General features: G+C 32.9%; 1 protein-coding gene across 3 annotated transcripts in view; it reads right to left on the bottom strand.

The window, feature by feature from the left end:
- Positions 1-4,884: 4,884 nt before the first annotated feature.
- Positions 4,885-16,766, bottom strand: part of LOC117105429 (N-acetylneuraminate 9-O-acetyltransferase-like) — a 35,790-nt gene continuing 23,908 nt past the window's right edge. Inside the window, exons 12-22 of one of the 3 annotated variants that reach the window (XM_033246554.1) lie at positions 15,904-16,012; positions 14,072-14,161; positions 13,842-13,961; positions 12,771-12,865; positions 10,258-10,319; positions 8,930-9,009; positions 8,010-8,114; positions 7,746-7,886; positions 7,401-7,478; positions 6,734-6,826; positions 4,885-5,353 (exon numbers count right to left, since the gene is read on the bottom strand). In XM_033246554.1, the coding sequence (XP_033102445.1) occupies positions 5,108-5,353; positions 6,734-6,826; positions 7,401-7,478; positions 7,746-7,886; positions 8,010-8,114; positions 8,930-9,009; positions 10,258-10,319; positions 12,771-12,865; positions 13,842-13,961; positions 14,072-14,161; positions 15,904-16,012 (1,219 nt within the window). In that variant the 3' untranslated portion in view covers positions 4,885-5,107. Of the gene's footprint in view, positions 5,354-6,733; positions 6,827-7,400; positions 7,479-7,745; positions 7,887-8,009; positions 8,115-8,929; positions 9,010-10,257; positions 10,320-10,579; positions 10,660-12,708; positions 12,866-13,841; positions 13,962-14,071; positions 14,162-15,903; positions 16,013-16,766 lie in introns of all 3 variants that reach the window. The other 2 variants (XM_033246556.1, XM_033246555.1) reach the window with 2 other exon arrangements.

Raw genomic sequence — 16,766 nt, 5'->3', positions numbered from 1 at the left:
TATGAGAAAATTATTTATCAAAATATTTAATTTAATTTGTTTTTATTTTTGGATAGCTTCATGGATAATCACACGCGCCGCCAAAGCTTTTGGAGAATCGAATCTCAAACGCGATAACGAAAGCTCTATAATGACTCAAGTTACTGCATGATTGTTTTATAATTTTAATAAAACTAATTTCTTCTAATTTTAAATATATTTTCCCTAAATTCGTGATTATTCGTCGTCATGCATGGCCTAAATGCGCGAGAAATTTAAGATCACGCATGTGTTTCCGCCAAATGACTGTTACATCCAAAATCACTTTGAAGCGGGACCGTCCCGCACGATGCGCGAGAAACGGTTGGTAATGCTTGAGTGACAGTAGTTTTTATATGTCTAGATTGTTGCCTGTCTAGAAATTATGAGTTTAGACACCAAAATCATATCTAGCTTATTTAGTTTCAATTTTATGCACATTTTAGATAAATTTGGCAGCCATTTTTCAAAATGGCTGCCATTTGTATACAAGGAGTAAAATCAAGTGTCAACAGGGCTTAGGGTGACCAGAAGGGGTTAATTAGGATATCTGGCTATGTGGATTGCTTCTAACATTCCACTCCCCCTAACTCATTTTTTTTAGATTTTTTTTCTAGTCTATCATAAAACTATTAATTACAATGAAATACAGAAAATATGATTAAAAGGGTGGGCGTACATTACCATTATCATAATCATTACAATTTCCTCTACCATACCATTATCACCATAGCCATTACTATACTATAGGGTAGATAGAGTGGAGCAATATTTTTGAGTGGAGTATTCACATTTTTTTACCACTTTGTGATATTCATTACCAAAGCAAATTAACCTCTGCCATTTCAATTTCTCCATTAAATTAACAAGCTTGTAAAATTATTATTACCGTCAACGAATTTTATCGTAAAATAATGATGGTTAACTACGTTTTTGTAGTTGATTATGAAGTTAGGCATCGTGTTTGGGCAAGGGTTTTGTAGGCCCTTGTGCATTTTTGGCTTCGTTAATTGTATTTCCCCGATTTAATTTTTCATTAAAATTAAAATTGTTATTGTTATGTATTGTACACGGGGAAATACATGAATATGAGATTTAATTATTTCAATAGTAAATATTAAAAAAAAAAAAAAAAAAAAAAAAAAAAAATGAAGAAATAGTTCTAAGTATTAGAAAACGTGTCTGGGGTTGAATAGTTGGGGGAAAAAAACAGTTCATACACAGAAATTAAAATTCCTTAAAATCAATACTTTAGAGCTGAGGGGGTCAAAATGGCTACTAGGGCCTATGACGTAAGCACAGCTGATGGTGAGGCCTGTGGGCTCTGATAGTCCATGCAGGGGAAGGATACAATAAAGAATTAGGCGTAAATAAATTAGCAAGAACGCATCAAGGACAGTTGTGGGCATATTTCCGAAATGTCAATGAAACAACTATCAGAACGTACGTCTACAAACACGCTGTTTAATAAGGTTCCATAATAGCAGTATCCAATATGGGTAGGGTTTAGCGGAAATCCCATTACACGTGCACTTCAAACCAGCAAGAGACAAGTCGGTAAATGGACACCGTTCCGCTAAGCCCCGCCCCTTGGAAATTGTTGCTAAGGTCCCACAAAACAATAGCGTGAACGATGTGTTTGTGAACATGCGCATTTTCTTCTTCCGACGACGTTCAGATCTCAGAAACTCCCTAAAGAAAAGGTAGACTACTCCAAATCCAAGTTTCAAATAATTTATTTGCATACCATAACCTGCATAAAAAGAAATTCTATTAACACGATATCTACAGAAAACCTGTTAAAATTGTATAAAATTTGAAATACAGTAATGATCATTACTAATATACCGTACTCGCGCAAATAAGCGCCCCTCTCGAAAAAGCGCCCCTCAATAATCCAATCAATCCTGGGACGATGGGTGGATGTTGGCATGATTTGAGGTGTGGAGTGGAATTACATTCTCCTTTAATCAATATCAATACGAGGACATTTATCTTGGACAGATGAGAGCTCCCTGGATAGACGGTATATATTTCCAACTTTCATCTTCTTACATTTGTCTATAGCCTAGTCCTACTCCTTTTCCGACAATTTGCACCTTTAACACATTCTCATCTACTAAGTTTTCAAAAAAAACCTGCAATGATCATGCCGTCCTGCTATTCTCAAACGGCCGATGGCCAACAAACTAACCACCACCACTAATTCCATCTGCTATTCTGCTGTTATGTAATACTGTAGGCCTACTAACAACATTCTTGTCATGACAAGCCCTGCTCTCTGGACGATTATTTTTTCCGCCGCACCACCATTCGTAATTTGCGGTTTCCTGATGTCCTTATATAATCTTTTTTCATTAAAAATGTGCCTCTTGAATTTAATAAGTTCTCAAAAGAACCCCTCGATTTTCATCTATTTCCACTTTGTTTTCATAGGCGCCCCGTTCGAATAAGCGCACCTCCAAAAGAGCAAAAAATATTCGCGCGAGTACGGTAATAACGAGTTGGTCAAAATTCTGGAAGGTTGTTTTTAATGGGTTTTTAATAAAATCAGCATATTATATCGAATGAAACTAACTTTAAATATTGATCAAGTAAATGAAGACTTAATACAAAAATATAGTAAGTGATACTATTAACTGGAAATATGGCGGTAATATAAATTAAAGAAATAGTAATACTGTGATACAGTACTGTATAATTGTGAATGGACCTTTCTATAGTGTCAATCAAACTTTACTGAAAATTTCAGAATAGGGACAAATATACGCGCGTGTTGCACAGGTGTTGTCCCAGTCCCATAAACGCACGTGTTTGCATATGTTTTAACACTGTCGTTATGTGGGACCTTTAGCAACAATATCCACGGAGCGGGGATTAGCAGAACGTCAATTCATTGACAAGAAACGTCATTATACACTGTACTACACAGTTAGCATAGTTAAATTAGTCCGTAAAGTAAATTTAAGCCCTAAGTCTCTTAAATGTATAGGAAATAAAGAACCTAGTTAAATCAATAGATAACTTGCTCCCTAAGTTCCTTAAATAGAATGGGCATCATCATATAGGTACTTTAATGATTTATAAATTAACTTCGCTCCTTAAGTCCTCGAAATTTCATACATAACTTAGTTAAATTAGTTCATAAATTAACTTCAATCACTACATTTCTAAAATTTAAGGAGTAAGAGCATCATAGTTAACATAGTTTATAAATTAACTTCAATTATTAAATTTCTCAAATTTAAAGAGTAAAAACATCATAGTAACTGCTCTTTTTTAGAGCATTAGATAATTAAATAGTTAAATGGTTAAAGAAACTCCACCCACTATAAGTTTATAAAATTTATAGAAGATTAAACTTAAATTAGTTTAAAATGAACTTCATTCAGTAATTCTCGTTCATTTATACAACAAGTATTTAACCAAGTATAGAGAGCAGCTGTGTAAGCCTTTCATTTCATAAAACATCACATATTTTTTTCTCCATACCCCACCATTCCCTAACCAAATACTGAATGTGTATTGACATTTTGACCACTTTATTTCAAATGATATAAAAGACTGCATTCCTTAAAACTGAGTCACCACTGAGTCACCACTTGGCAAATTCAGTAATTACATAGAATACATAATAAATATATAAAAGTATATTTATTTTATGAAAAGAAAGAAAAAAACTGACTTAAAACGTCCAATTTGTACTATGGTAACTCATATACATTAAAAATATACTAATTATCAAAATATCTCTTCAACTACAAAAAGTTCCTTTTACACTGTGGGGCCAGTATTCCCTTAACAGTTGGTCCATCGTTCCCTAACAGATGGGCCGCATAGAGTATCACATAGCAAATTCAGTAATTACAGAAAATAAATTTATAAAAGTACAGTATATTAATTTCAAGAGAAAAAAAGAAACTGCGTAAAAGTCCAATTAAAACGTTGGTTCCCAATAATAAATTCATAAAATCATATTAATTTCAAGAGAAAAAAAAACTGGGTAAAAGTCCAATTAAAACGTTGGTCCCTGATAATAAATTCATAAAATCATATTAATTTCATGAGAAAAAAAACAGAAACAAAAAGTCCAATTAAAACAAAGTTCCTTGAAAGATGTGTCACCATGGTAGGTAGAATAGCAAATCTTACACTGGATGAGTGTATGCGCATGCTCCTCATCCCTCTGCCACTTCAGTATTAGCCTAATTGGGCAGCCACTTTGCCCAATGGGTAATTTACATTTCCCGGCATTCTAAAATCTCAATGATTAATGTTAAAATAATTTGTCTAACTACTTTGTGTTAGTTTGTTGTGTGGGTGAAAAAATTGAAAAGACAAAATTTCATAAGAATTGAAAAAAAAAAATGAAAAAAAACAAACAAACACGACAAATGAACACTTAAAGAACGGTTTTATAAACAGGAAACACTAGAAAAAAAAATCAAAATGTAATTACTCATTTTGAAAGATCAGATAAATTATCAATTCCAAAGATCAATACAATTAATAGCCTACTTAAAAACTTTTGGTACAAAATTTACTGCCAGCATTAGGAAATTTTCTTGTTATAATTTTCAAGTGAAAGCTAAAGAGAAACATGTTTACACCTTGTTTAACAAACCCTTCGACCGCCAGTAATGGTGATTTCAAATAAAAATAAAATTTTTGGCCAGTTAGTGCACCCTCCCCCACGAAAAATGGAAATTTCAGAAAGAAAAACAAATATTTTATTTACATTACACCCTCCACTACACTAAAATCTCCAAAAATAAGATATATTATATTTCTTTCAAAATTATATAAATTTAAAGCATTTATCAAATCATTAATATATGTTTACATTCATCAATAAAATTTTATTTTTATTTTCTCCTCCACATAGATGCCTTTGGCAAAATCATTTTGCCAGATAAGAAAACAATTATTTTTTCCACCCTCCTCTGATAATCTCTAAAAAAATAAGTTTGCTAAAGAAGATATTACAAAAGTCTAGCCCTAGCCTAATTATATGTTTTTAACTACCATATATTAATCATTTTATATTTTAAATTTTCAGGTCCATTAGCTCATTACATGCAGTATATCTTCACACACCAGCTAACAATAGAAGTACCAGCATTGCACAAAATAGAAAAAAGCGTCTTAAAACAACTTTAGTATTGTTCGGCACCGCCCACTTAGTGACAGTCGTGGTTATGCTTGTGATTTCGTGCGCGATGCAAACAAAAATAAAAGAGCTGACGAGCTTGTTTAGGGTCGGGTAATGTGGTACCAGTACCAAAATTCCTTTGGTGTCATTGGCTAACCATATATGATACTGGCCAATAAAAAGCTGGAAGAAAAAAAAAGAGTAAAGAAAATAATAACATGATGTATGAAAGTAAACAGTGGTGTAATTTTCAGGTTATTTTCATATATTTTTGAATTAAAAGTTTTTATTTTAGAAAAAATAAACTAAAATTAGATCAAAACAGATATTATTTTAAACATTTAAAGACATTAATTTTAATATTGTCATATCCAGGCCCTTGTTGAATATGTTGAAGCAATGAAGCGTTTATGAACTAATCTCAATACAATGTATGGTATACATGTTAATTACGTCTTATCAATAAGATCTCTATATATGATAATGGTAGAGGAACTGACTATGACACAAACAACAGAATGATAACAAAACATTAAAATGATAATGTTGGGGATTAATGCTTTTCTTCAGGTGACATCACAACACAGTGACATCATATGAAAATGATATATGTGAAATATTACAGCGACATCATGTAACAGTGACAACACATCTCAATGACATCATGTCCCAGTGATATCACATCCAGGGGTCCCAAGTTGGAAGAAGTCAATTCCGGGAGCAAGGGCGCCCGTCGGGGAGATCTTCCTCCTCTCTTACCCCCTCGGATTAAAACCCCAATTCGTTGGGAGAAAGAAATTATAATTATGTACTGTATTTTCTATATATTAGTAAGATAAATTGTCAAAATTTTAGGGGCTTTGCCCCCTGAACCACTATCAATAATTTTGAGCAACTCCTGAATACGCAAACCTTTCTCCTGTCAGGGACATCTGCAGTGACAGATACAAGAATTCAAAATAGGGGGAGCAGGAAGGGGCTTTCACATGTGTTGTAGGGTATGCACCACCTCAACTCCAACATGGTTGGAGCTGAGGTAAGAAAATTTATGATTATGGCACCTCTAATGTCCGGAAATGGCAATATCGGACTTAAATTTGAATGATTTTCTTTTCTCTCCATTTTTTTTTAATTTAGAAAAAGCTTGGGGTAGGGGGCTCAGCCCTCTTGAATCCGCCACTGACCTCGTTAAATGAGCGTCCTTAACACATTTCATTTTATTTTGCTGCACATTGTGATACACATTGGCAATGACTTCCGTGAGACAATTGATAATAAACCAGTGAAAACATGTATTTTGAAAACATATCCTGCAAACATATTATGAATTTGCAGGATACGGACATATTATCAGTGGCTAGTACTATGAGAGGGACATCATTTCCCAACAATGTTGTATCATAATGACATCATATTACACTGGTATATTTTCATTAAAGCAGCATACCACACACAACACATAATTATACACTTCTTCATCATCATCATATCACATAATACTGGTTGTAGTAATGCAAATATCAGTCTAATATTCAATTAAATAGCTTGTTGCCAGTCTTTTACCTCTAAAGAAATTTTGCCAAACCAGGCAAAAAAAGAACTATATTTAGTTCTGAAGTATCCTGGTACATTCCGCAACAGTATAAAACCAGTCACCTGGAAAGATAGAAAATATTATTAAAAATTATATATAAGTAAAATATAACTATAATAAAGAAATAATATTAATAAGCTACTGCTGAGAATAAAACCCTTATTTTTCGGCTTAATAATAATGGAATTCACTTCAATTCATTATTCAAAAATAATAATAATAATAATAATAGCGCTAACTCCGACTTAAGGGAAATACCTTTTGTGTTATTTTCCTCTTAACGTCATGTTATTTTCCCCTTAATGTCATTTTTTTGTTAATTGTTCTCTAATTTCTCAATTGTCTAAGTTTTCCTTAAGGTAGGTTTTAGTAACATAACAATAATAATAACAACAACAATAATAATAATAATAACAAGAACAAAAACAATAACAATAATAATAATAGTAAAAATAATAATAATTAATATAATAGTAATATTAACAATAGTGTAATTGTTTTATTAAGCAGCACTCTTAACCAAGCGTTGCATTTATTTTTACAAGGTACAATTCTTAAATAACCCTCACAAGGTGAATATGTCCTGTAGTTACGTTGTTGCACAAAATAGAATGCTCACAACAATAGTGAACTTACCGGTAATAGGCTGAGCAGTGTATGTACTTCATTGCATTCTGGTTTCGTGGAACATGTGAATGCATGAACAGTATAAACCTACAAAAACACAAAAAAAAAAAATCTTGTAAAACAATAACTAATTAGTTAAATAATTACGTAATTTTTATTTTTTTAATTGCCTTTCTCTTCAGAAATTATTTCCAAATATTTTTTTCAAGTAAAAAGCAGGTTAGCTCAGTTGGCTAAACTGGCAGCAGCCCTCGGGAAGATAGGCTACGATCTCCACATCACCGAGGGGCAACCGAATTCACCATTCCTCTCATGAGCAGTCAATATTTGTAGAATATGCTACTGTATACTTACTACTATAGCCAATATACTGCCAATGACAATGATAGCTGTCAAAATCGGACTAAAGAGATTAGCAGGATTATTGTCCTTTATTTTGCCCATGGATGATAGCGAGATGTACGCAAATGCAAAGAACATCCCGTATCCTACGACCTGAGAAAGTGGAAAAGAAAGAACAGAATAAAATAAATTCCTGTGATATTGATCTTAGTAGATGTTTTGATAGGCGACAGAAACTTTCTGTGTAACTTTACTATAAGAATACAGCTGACTTACATATCTGTCGAGTTGCCATCGAAACCACCATTCATGTAAAGAGGTCCCGGGCCAAGCAAATAGCTTCACCATAGGCCACCAATTAAACATATTTTGAAATAAAACCTAAAAGAGAAGATAAATCAATATGTTAAGAGAGCCTTTTGTATTAATAATCACATTAAGCACATGCTTGCCAGTAATAACCTGCTTGTTTTGACCATTTGTAATAGGCTAAACATTCTATGCGAGTCAAAATTGTATGACAGAGGTGGAATGAACTGTTAAAGTATACTGTACATTGACAGTTCTGGTCAATTCCACCTCCTTTTTACAAATGTCTATTTGATATTATTTGTGACCTGGTCTGGCAAAACATATATTTTTGAAACTTATTATATTTGATGGAAACTGGTTGAGTATTAGCGCAATTATGAATATTTAATTCATTGGATATCAGCCATGTAGGTTTTAAGAAAACAGCATCCAAAATCGATAGTTTATTATTACGATTTTTATTTAACAAATATTTTTAATATACATTCAGTTAGATTTGGTGATTAATATTTTTCAGAAATGTTCTTTTTAACACATGAAAATGTATAAAATTATGATTCACGTATGTTTTTGGTGCTTTTTGTACAGTATTTGTTTTCTTTTTTTTTCTTTTTTTTTTTTTTGATATGGACAATGGATGTCTGAAATAATATTTTAATTGAATTGAATTAAACATAAGGATGATTTGATCACCCTTTGCTGAGCATGCAGAGAGCAGAAACCATGATCATTCTATGCGTGGTAATTTTTGTTGCATGCTCTGTAGTGGAATGTACTTCGCAACAGAATGTCTTTGTCAATGTCGCATGATATTGTTCAGTTCTGTAAGTACAAAATGAGGATGGAATTTTCCCTAATGAAAGCTTGTCTAGTCTTGAACTTACTTCTGAAAACCCAATTAATGCACATACTGTAAACAAGGCAGCCAACTTAACAGTCATCAACAGGTAGTGTGTTGGGTGTTCTGAAATCACAACAAAATGTTAATGTTTAAATAAAATAAAACAAAAATGACTCCAAATAGAGAAAGTAAGGGCATATTTACTCAACATTTCGACTTCATTAATTCATCATCAAGAATAACATATTTATAACCAGCAAATGTGATTGGTCGTCCAGGAACACATAGGGTGTTGTCAAAATTAATCCCTTAATTCTCTAGAAGCTCTACCACAGTAAAGTATAGGCTTATGCTGGTGAATAGCAAGCACTTCTTTAAATGACCAATTAAAAGAACTATAAATTATTTTAGTATTAGTGTGAGGATTATAAGTTAGCTGATGTACATACAGTACTGTTCGAATATCTAAAACCATTACTCAAGAGCGTATCGCAAGTGTAATTCGTGGAAAATTCGAGCGATGATATTCCGCGAGTGGCTGTAGCTGCCTTGTACACATAATGTGGATTAGAAAAATTGAGAGTTGGTGAATTTTTTTTAGTTCAGTTGTGAAAACAATATCCTGATATTTCAAACACCAATTACAATAATTAGACTTTACTTCTTTTTGGATCCACATGTAATAAAACTTATGATTCATTGATCAGTTTTGCATAATCTTGCCAACAAACAAACAAATAAACCAGACCCGCCAAAAAGCAGTGAGTACATACAGTACTGTTCGAATATCTAAAACCATTACTCAAGAGCGTATCGCAAGTGTAATTTGTGGAAAATTCGAGCGACGATATTCCGCGAGTGGCTGTAGCTGCCTTGTACACGTAATGTGGATTAGAAAAATTGAGAGTTGGTGAATTTTTTTTAGTTCAGTTGTGAAAACAATATCCTGATATTTCAAACACCAATTACAATAATTTGACTTTCTAGCAGCTTAGGTTAATCAGTTAAAACTGGTAGTAGCCACTGTGTTTGCTGAACCGTGGAGATCTCTAGTTCTCTGGTTCAATTTCCATCACTGTGTTCCTTGTGTTTCAGCTGGAGGGCTGAAATGCAAGTTTCAATATGAGACACTTAAGCTGTTGTTCTCGTGTGCAATATGGCCCATGTGCACGTTAAGAATGCAGTACACTGTTCAGAAAAGAGTAGTGATTGTCTCCCAGTGTACTACAATTCCCCAATCACCACCAGAAGCACCCCCACAGGAAATAAGCCTGAATTTCGTGGGTGTATTTACGCCGAATAAATCCAATTTGTCACGTTTCTCTCTTGTAATACAAATTGTTGTTTGCTAATTTATTCACATTTACTCACCAGCTGCTGTTTTCACTGTTGCTCTTGGTGGTATCACCATGACAACATACACAACAACGAACCAGAAAGAAACAAGAGGAACAAAATAGTAGCTGTCTCTTATACACATCTAGATGTGTATAAGAGACAGACCCTTTGCTGAGCATGCAGAGAGCAGAAACCATGATCATTCTATGCGTGGTAATTTTTGTTGCATGCTCTGTAGTGGAATGTACTTGCAACAGAATGGCTTTGTCAATGTCGCATGATATTGTTCAGTTCTGTAAGTACAAAATGAGGATGGAATTTTCCCTAATGAAAGCTTGTCTAGTCTTGAACTTACTTCTGAAAACCCAATTAATGCACATACTGTAAACAAGGCAGCCAACTTAACAGTCATCAACAGGTAGTGTGTTGGGTGTTCTGAAATCACAACAAAATGTTAACGTTTAAATTAAATAAAACAAAAGTGACTCCAAATAGAGAAAGTAAGGGCATATTTACTCAACATTTCGACTTCATTAATTCATCATCAAGAATAACATATTTATAAGCAGCAAATGTGATTGGTCGTCCAGGAACACATAGGGTGTTGTCAAAATTAATCCCTTAATTCTCTAGAAGCTCTACCACAGTAAAGTAAAGGCTTATGCTGGTGAGTAGCAAGCACTTCTTTAAATGACCAATTAAAAGAACTATCAATTATTTTAGTATTAGTGTGAGGATTATAAGTTAGCTGATGATAATAAGTTAATAAGTTAGTAAATTGATGGTCATCACCATCAAGTATGTTAGGTAAATTATAAAATCCTAAAATGTACTGAAAATTATCACACATTTGAACATGATTATGAACTACACTGTTAGATAGCGTAGCATGAATGTACTGAAAATTATCACAGATTTCAACATGATTATGAACTACACTGTAGGTAATGTAGCATGTTCATGAATTGCAGTAATAAAACATCTATTTGTTTTACCAATGTAATCATGGCTACACCCAAGACATTAGAGGGCTTTCATTACTTCCATTGACAACCAATTCGCCAAGAAAATTTCTTGTTCTTCTTACCGTTCTCATTAAAAAATTGAGAGCTGTCGCATTCCCCAAGAACCAATCCCTTAGTGGTAGCACAGCCTGTTGCTACGAAAGTGGCAAGCGTTGTCATTCATGGTGGCACAATGGCTAATTTAGTAGTATGGAATGGCTAGGGCCTAGCCTAAGACGAAATACATTGATTATGTAAACATCTGCAATATATTTAACTAATTTAATATACAATATAATCAAATTTCATTGAAATGTTGCAATTACATTCAGTTTCTGGTTCTCGATTCATTGCCTGGGATCCAGTATCTGAATCTTGGGCTGCGAATCCAGGAAAACTAAAACTAGGCCTAAATTGTTGACGTCGTACACAAAAAATATTCATCTTTCTCGGATTGGTTCTCAACAGAGGTAACATATGAAAGTACTCTATTTAATGTGGTACACTTCAGTGAGTGAATTGTCACATAGAGGATAGAACTAATACTATACTCTAAATTCTAAATATCAATACTACCGTGGTCACTCCATAGATTGCACACCTTCACCCTGTCACTGAATTCAACATATATGTAAACAAAAAATTGTAGTTTCTGTGAACGCAAAAATGTATTCACTTTTCCCTTAAATCGCTATTTACCTCAACTTTAAGTTTTAAAATGATCCATCCATTAATTTTTGTATAATCCTAATGAGACCTATGACATTTAATCACTTCTTTTTGGATCCACATGTAATAAAACTTATGATTCATTGATCAGTTTTGCATAATCTTGCCAACAAACAAACAAATAAACCAGACCCGCCAAAAAGCAGTGAGTACATACAGTACTGTTCGAATATCTAAAACCATTACTCAAGAGCGTATCGCAAGTGTAATTTGTGGAAAATTCGAGCGACGATATTCCGCGAGTGGCTGTAGCTGCCTTGTACACGTAATGTGGATTAGAAAAATTGAGAGTTGGTGAATTTTTTTTAGTTCAGTTGTGAAAACAATATCCTGATATTTCAAACACCAATTACAATAATTTGACTTTCTAGCAGCTTAGGTTAATCAGTTAAAACTGGTAGTAGCCACTGTGTTTGCTGAACCGTGGAGATCTCTAGTTCTCTGGTTCAATTTCCATCACTGTGTTCCTTGTGTTTCAGCTGGAGGGCTGAAATGCAAGTTTCAATATGAGACACTTAAGCTGTTGTTCTCGTGTGCAATATGGCCCATGTGCACATTAAGAATGCAGTACACTGTTCAGAAAAGAGTAGTGATTGTCTCCCAGTGTACTACTGCCCAATCACCACCAGAAGCACCCCACTGGAAATAAGCCTGAATTTTGTGGGTGTGTTTACACCGAATAAATCCAATTTGTTACGTTTCTCTCTTGTAATACAAATTGTTGTCTGCTAATTTATTTACATTTACTCACCAGCTGCTGTTTTCACTGTTGCTCTTGGTGGTATCACCATGACAACATACACAACAACGAACCAGAAAGAAACAAGAGGAACAAAATAGTAGAACTGGTAAGGTCGATCCATAGCCAAGCACAAGAAGAAGACAAGAAAGTTTAGACGAAACATCACCTGAAACATCAGAAATGATTTATTCCTAAAACAATATAATAATAATATAATAATATGAATGAAATTGATGTTTAGTGGGTTCCATCAGCTGGTATTAGGACTGCTGCTATAAATTTTATATAAGTATTTTTATTTTCTAAATATTTTGTAAATATAGCAAAGAATTTGTTTATTATCAATTACACTATTGCACCTGTCTCTGCTATGAAGTATTCTGATAAGAAATCTTTATCTTTCCCTCATCACAATTTGAAAAAAAAAAAAAGCAATAGACGTAATCGGCGACTCGGATCATGTAAATTATTAGTGGATATAATTTGAAAACAGACAGCGCTGGTGATGCTGGAAATAGGAAACTGCATGGCTTCTATGGAGTGTTTCTGCTGTTAGGCACATGTTACATAATCTTGGTTGGAACGCTAGTAAACTACACAAAATTGAGTGGAAATTAAAATTGAGAACATTGCCATAATGGTTTGCTATTGCTCCAAATATTTACCATCATGCCACATAAATGCATTTCAAAATATCTTTTTATTTTATTTGATATTTTTCATTTCGTATTTATTTTTTTATTTTATTGAATAAAAAAAAATAAATTCCCGTAACCCTGGGTGGGACCCTGACAGGTACTGTCCCTCTGGATCAGAAGGATCCTGGAGCTCATCATGGGCAGGGACACTTATATCCCTGAATAGGACATCACAGCTTAATGCTGAGAAAGCCTAATGATTACCTATCTGACTCTATGGGTTAGAGTGTTTCTCCGTCAGTTCTTGCAAAGCATTGGCGAAAAAAAAAAATTTCAAATAAAAAAAAAATATTTTGTTCTAGTTTTAATATGAAAGCAAGTAACTTACTGAGATATACAAATTATGGAAATAAATTATTATTTATTAAATGTTAAGTTACAGTAAACTTTATTTTTTTAATTAAAATATATATGTAGATATAAATTATAGTTAAATTATATCACCTGACAAACACGGACAATACCGAACTCGCCTTTCTTCCAGAAGAAGCTAAAATGGCCATAGCCAGTTTGAAACAGGTACATGGCAACCAGTATCCGTACATGCATATAGATAGGAAGGACCTGTAAAAAACAAAAGGTTTCATTTGTTGTCATTCATTGTCATTCATTTAATACCAATAATATTCCACTGAAAACGTGCTATTTTTAATAGTAAGTAAAAGTATAATTACTGTACTAGCACCAGTCACATGATAAATTAAAATAACAAGCTGCATCCACCCCTTCCATTCCTCAGTTTGGTCGCGGTTCAGTAAGGTTGGCTGAGAACAGAAATACAAAATCAATGTGTAATTATAAATATAAAATGTCTATTATAACATAATGTTTATTGTAGTAACACATTCTCTGTAAACAAATAAGACATAAAATTGCTCATTTAAATATTTATTTAACTCCCAATGAGACAGTTTAGTTCTCTCTGATTTAAAATAATTTTACTATGAAAATCAGTGTTCTCCCATTGCCAGTTTAGCTGTCAATTTTAAAGGTAAAAAAAAACAGCCAACCAGTAAAAATATATACCCTAGGCCTGATCATAAAATAATCATTCAAGTCTAGGCCTAGGCTTTGACTATACGTGTTGCTGTTTTTCAAATCATTGATTCCCACCCAAAAGGTACAGTACAAAGCCTCTAGGTGTGCAATCAGCTGTCTGTATTTACAAAGACAAATTTACTAGTAAAAAATTCTCAACTGGGAAAATACTGAAAATCAGTACTGATTACTATTACAAATTAAAGTTCTTTAATTAGAGTAATATAAACAGTAGAATATATACATCTGTAAATTTGCCAAAAATATAAAATTGCTTTGTTTGGATTTCTGATTGAAAGAATTTTATTTTCTAAATTGTCCTGCTCAATACATACAGTATATGTGGCAAAGACAACCAAAACCAGTCACTCGTCAAATGGTGTCCAGAGATAATGGCCAAAACATGCTGGAATGCCAATTTTTTTTTTTAATCTAATATACTGCACTAAACTAACCTTTATATATTTATACATCAGGCTATGCTATTATTTTCCCACTATTCAATGTTAAAACACTGATTTTTAACGATCCAGTGATGGTTTCTGCCTCAGAAATTCCCGAAATCGTAAACTTTGAAGGCTGACTTCTCAAATATTTTTCTTTAAACACTTGTATGTTTGAAAACTTGTAACTTTCAGATTTAAATGATTCTTTTTTTATAACTCTCATTCTACTCTTTAACCATGTATTAATAACGAAAAATCAATTTTTGCGACCAGTGACTACTGTAGCTTGGCTTGTCTTTGCCACATATCCTGAAGGATGTAATGTTTAAAAATGTGTAATACACAAAACATTAATTAAAAAATATATAATATTAATTAATGTATGCCATTATACAATCAACACAGACCAAAAATATACTGTATCTACATGTATCCTACTGCTCCTAAAATTGTAACAAAGACAAGCCAAACCAGTCACTCGTCACAAAAATCAAATTTTAGTAATTAATACAGTGTTCAACAGTAAAATGAGAGCTATAAAATTGTAAAAGAATCATTTAAATCCAACATTTCCTTAAGAAGTTACAAGCATTTAAACTTACAGCTGTTTAAAGAACAATATTTGAGAAATCAGCCTTCAATGTTTATGATTTTGGGCATTTCTCAGGCAGAAGCCATCACCAAATCGTTAAAAATTGTTGTTTGAACATTGAAAATGAGGAAAATAACAGAATAGCATGATGTATACATATATACATATGCGCCTTGAGCACCACTGGTGGAGATGTGCGCTTTATAAATCTTTATTATTATTATTAAAAGTTAGTTTAGTGCAATAAAATATATTTCAAAAATGTGACATTCCAGCACGTTTTGGCCAATATCTCTGAAACAGGATTTGCGACGAGTGACTGGTTTGGCTTGTCTATTCCACATGTATCTATTTAAATGTGGGGCGCTTGAAACAACAGAGTTACAGATCGAGGAGTCAATGAAGCTTAATGTCACGTGTAAAAACTAACTTGTTTCGTTTCCCTGTCGAAAAAGAAGCCAACAACAGCGATGTATGCAAAGGCGACAAAAAACTGGAGGTAGCTGAAGTGTTTCTGTTCCTTAGGGATGAGGTCAGTTCTAAAGGTCAAATAAAAAAGAAATTTAATTTCATTTTTCATTTAATTTAACTTTATTTTCCAAAGTAATTGACTGCTCATTTAGAGAGGATGGTATAAATTCATGCATGGTTTCATGATACTTAAAGAAGATGTTTAGTTGTCCTAGTGTCTTCAGTATTTCGTTGAAATTGTCATGCAGAGAAAACCAGAAACATAAAAAATTAATGCAATTTACTAAAAAGAGGTAACATCAATAGAATCAGAGTTTAAAATGTCATAAAAAATCATTTTTAAAATTAACATAAAAATTATCAATTAGTGTATTTTACAAAATGTTTGCCCATAATTTTACAGCGAAAAATTATAGAAAACCATTCCAATCACTGTTAAGTGTTTTTATTATTTTTATCATTATCCAGTTTAAAAATTAGGGTACACATTTTTTAAATATTAAATATCATTTTTTCTATGTTTAGGTTAATCATTTGTATGTTACTGGTAAATGAGCATTATAATTTCAAAATTATTATTTTAGAAGTTTTTTGTCATTTTCAGAGGAAAAACCATAGTTAAATCTTTGTGGTAAATCCATGTGCTTGTAGTGATTAAAAGATTTTTTTTTTTGTTTTTGTTGTACAAGCAATATAAACAGGTTTAGAATATTAAACATTGTATACAAGAGAAAGCTTATTGATGCAACGGCTGACTCTCAGCACTGGAGTTTAGTAAATATTTGCTTAGCTGCCCATGGCAGTTATGCAATCCTAAAGAAA

Source organism: Anneissia japonica, unplaced genomic scaffold (assembly GCF_011630105.1).
Source record: "Anneissia japonica isolate Jap-2015-1 unplaced genomic scaffold, ASM1163010v1 scaffold287850_len318503_cov185, whole genome shotgun sequence".
Classification (NCBI taxonomy): Eukaryota; Metazoa; Echinodermata; class Crinoidea; order Comatulida; family Comatulidae; genus Anneissia; species Anneissia japonica.
This window is presented reverse-complemented; position numbering and strand designations above follow the sequence as displayed.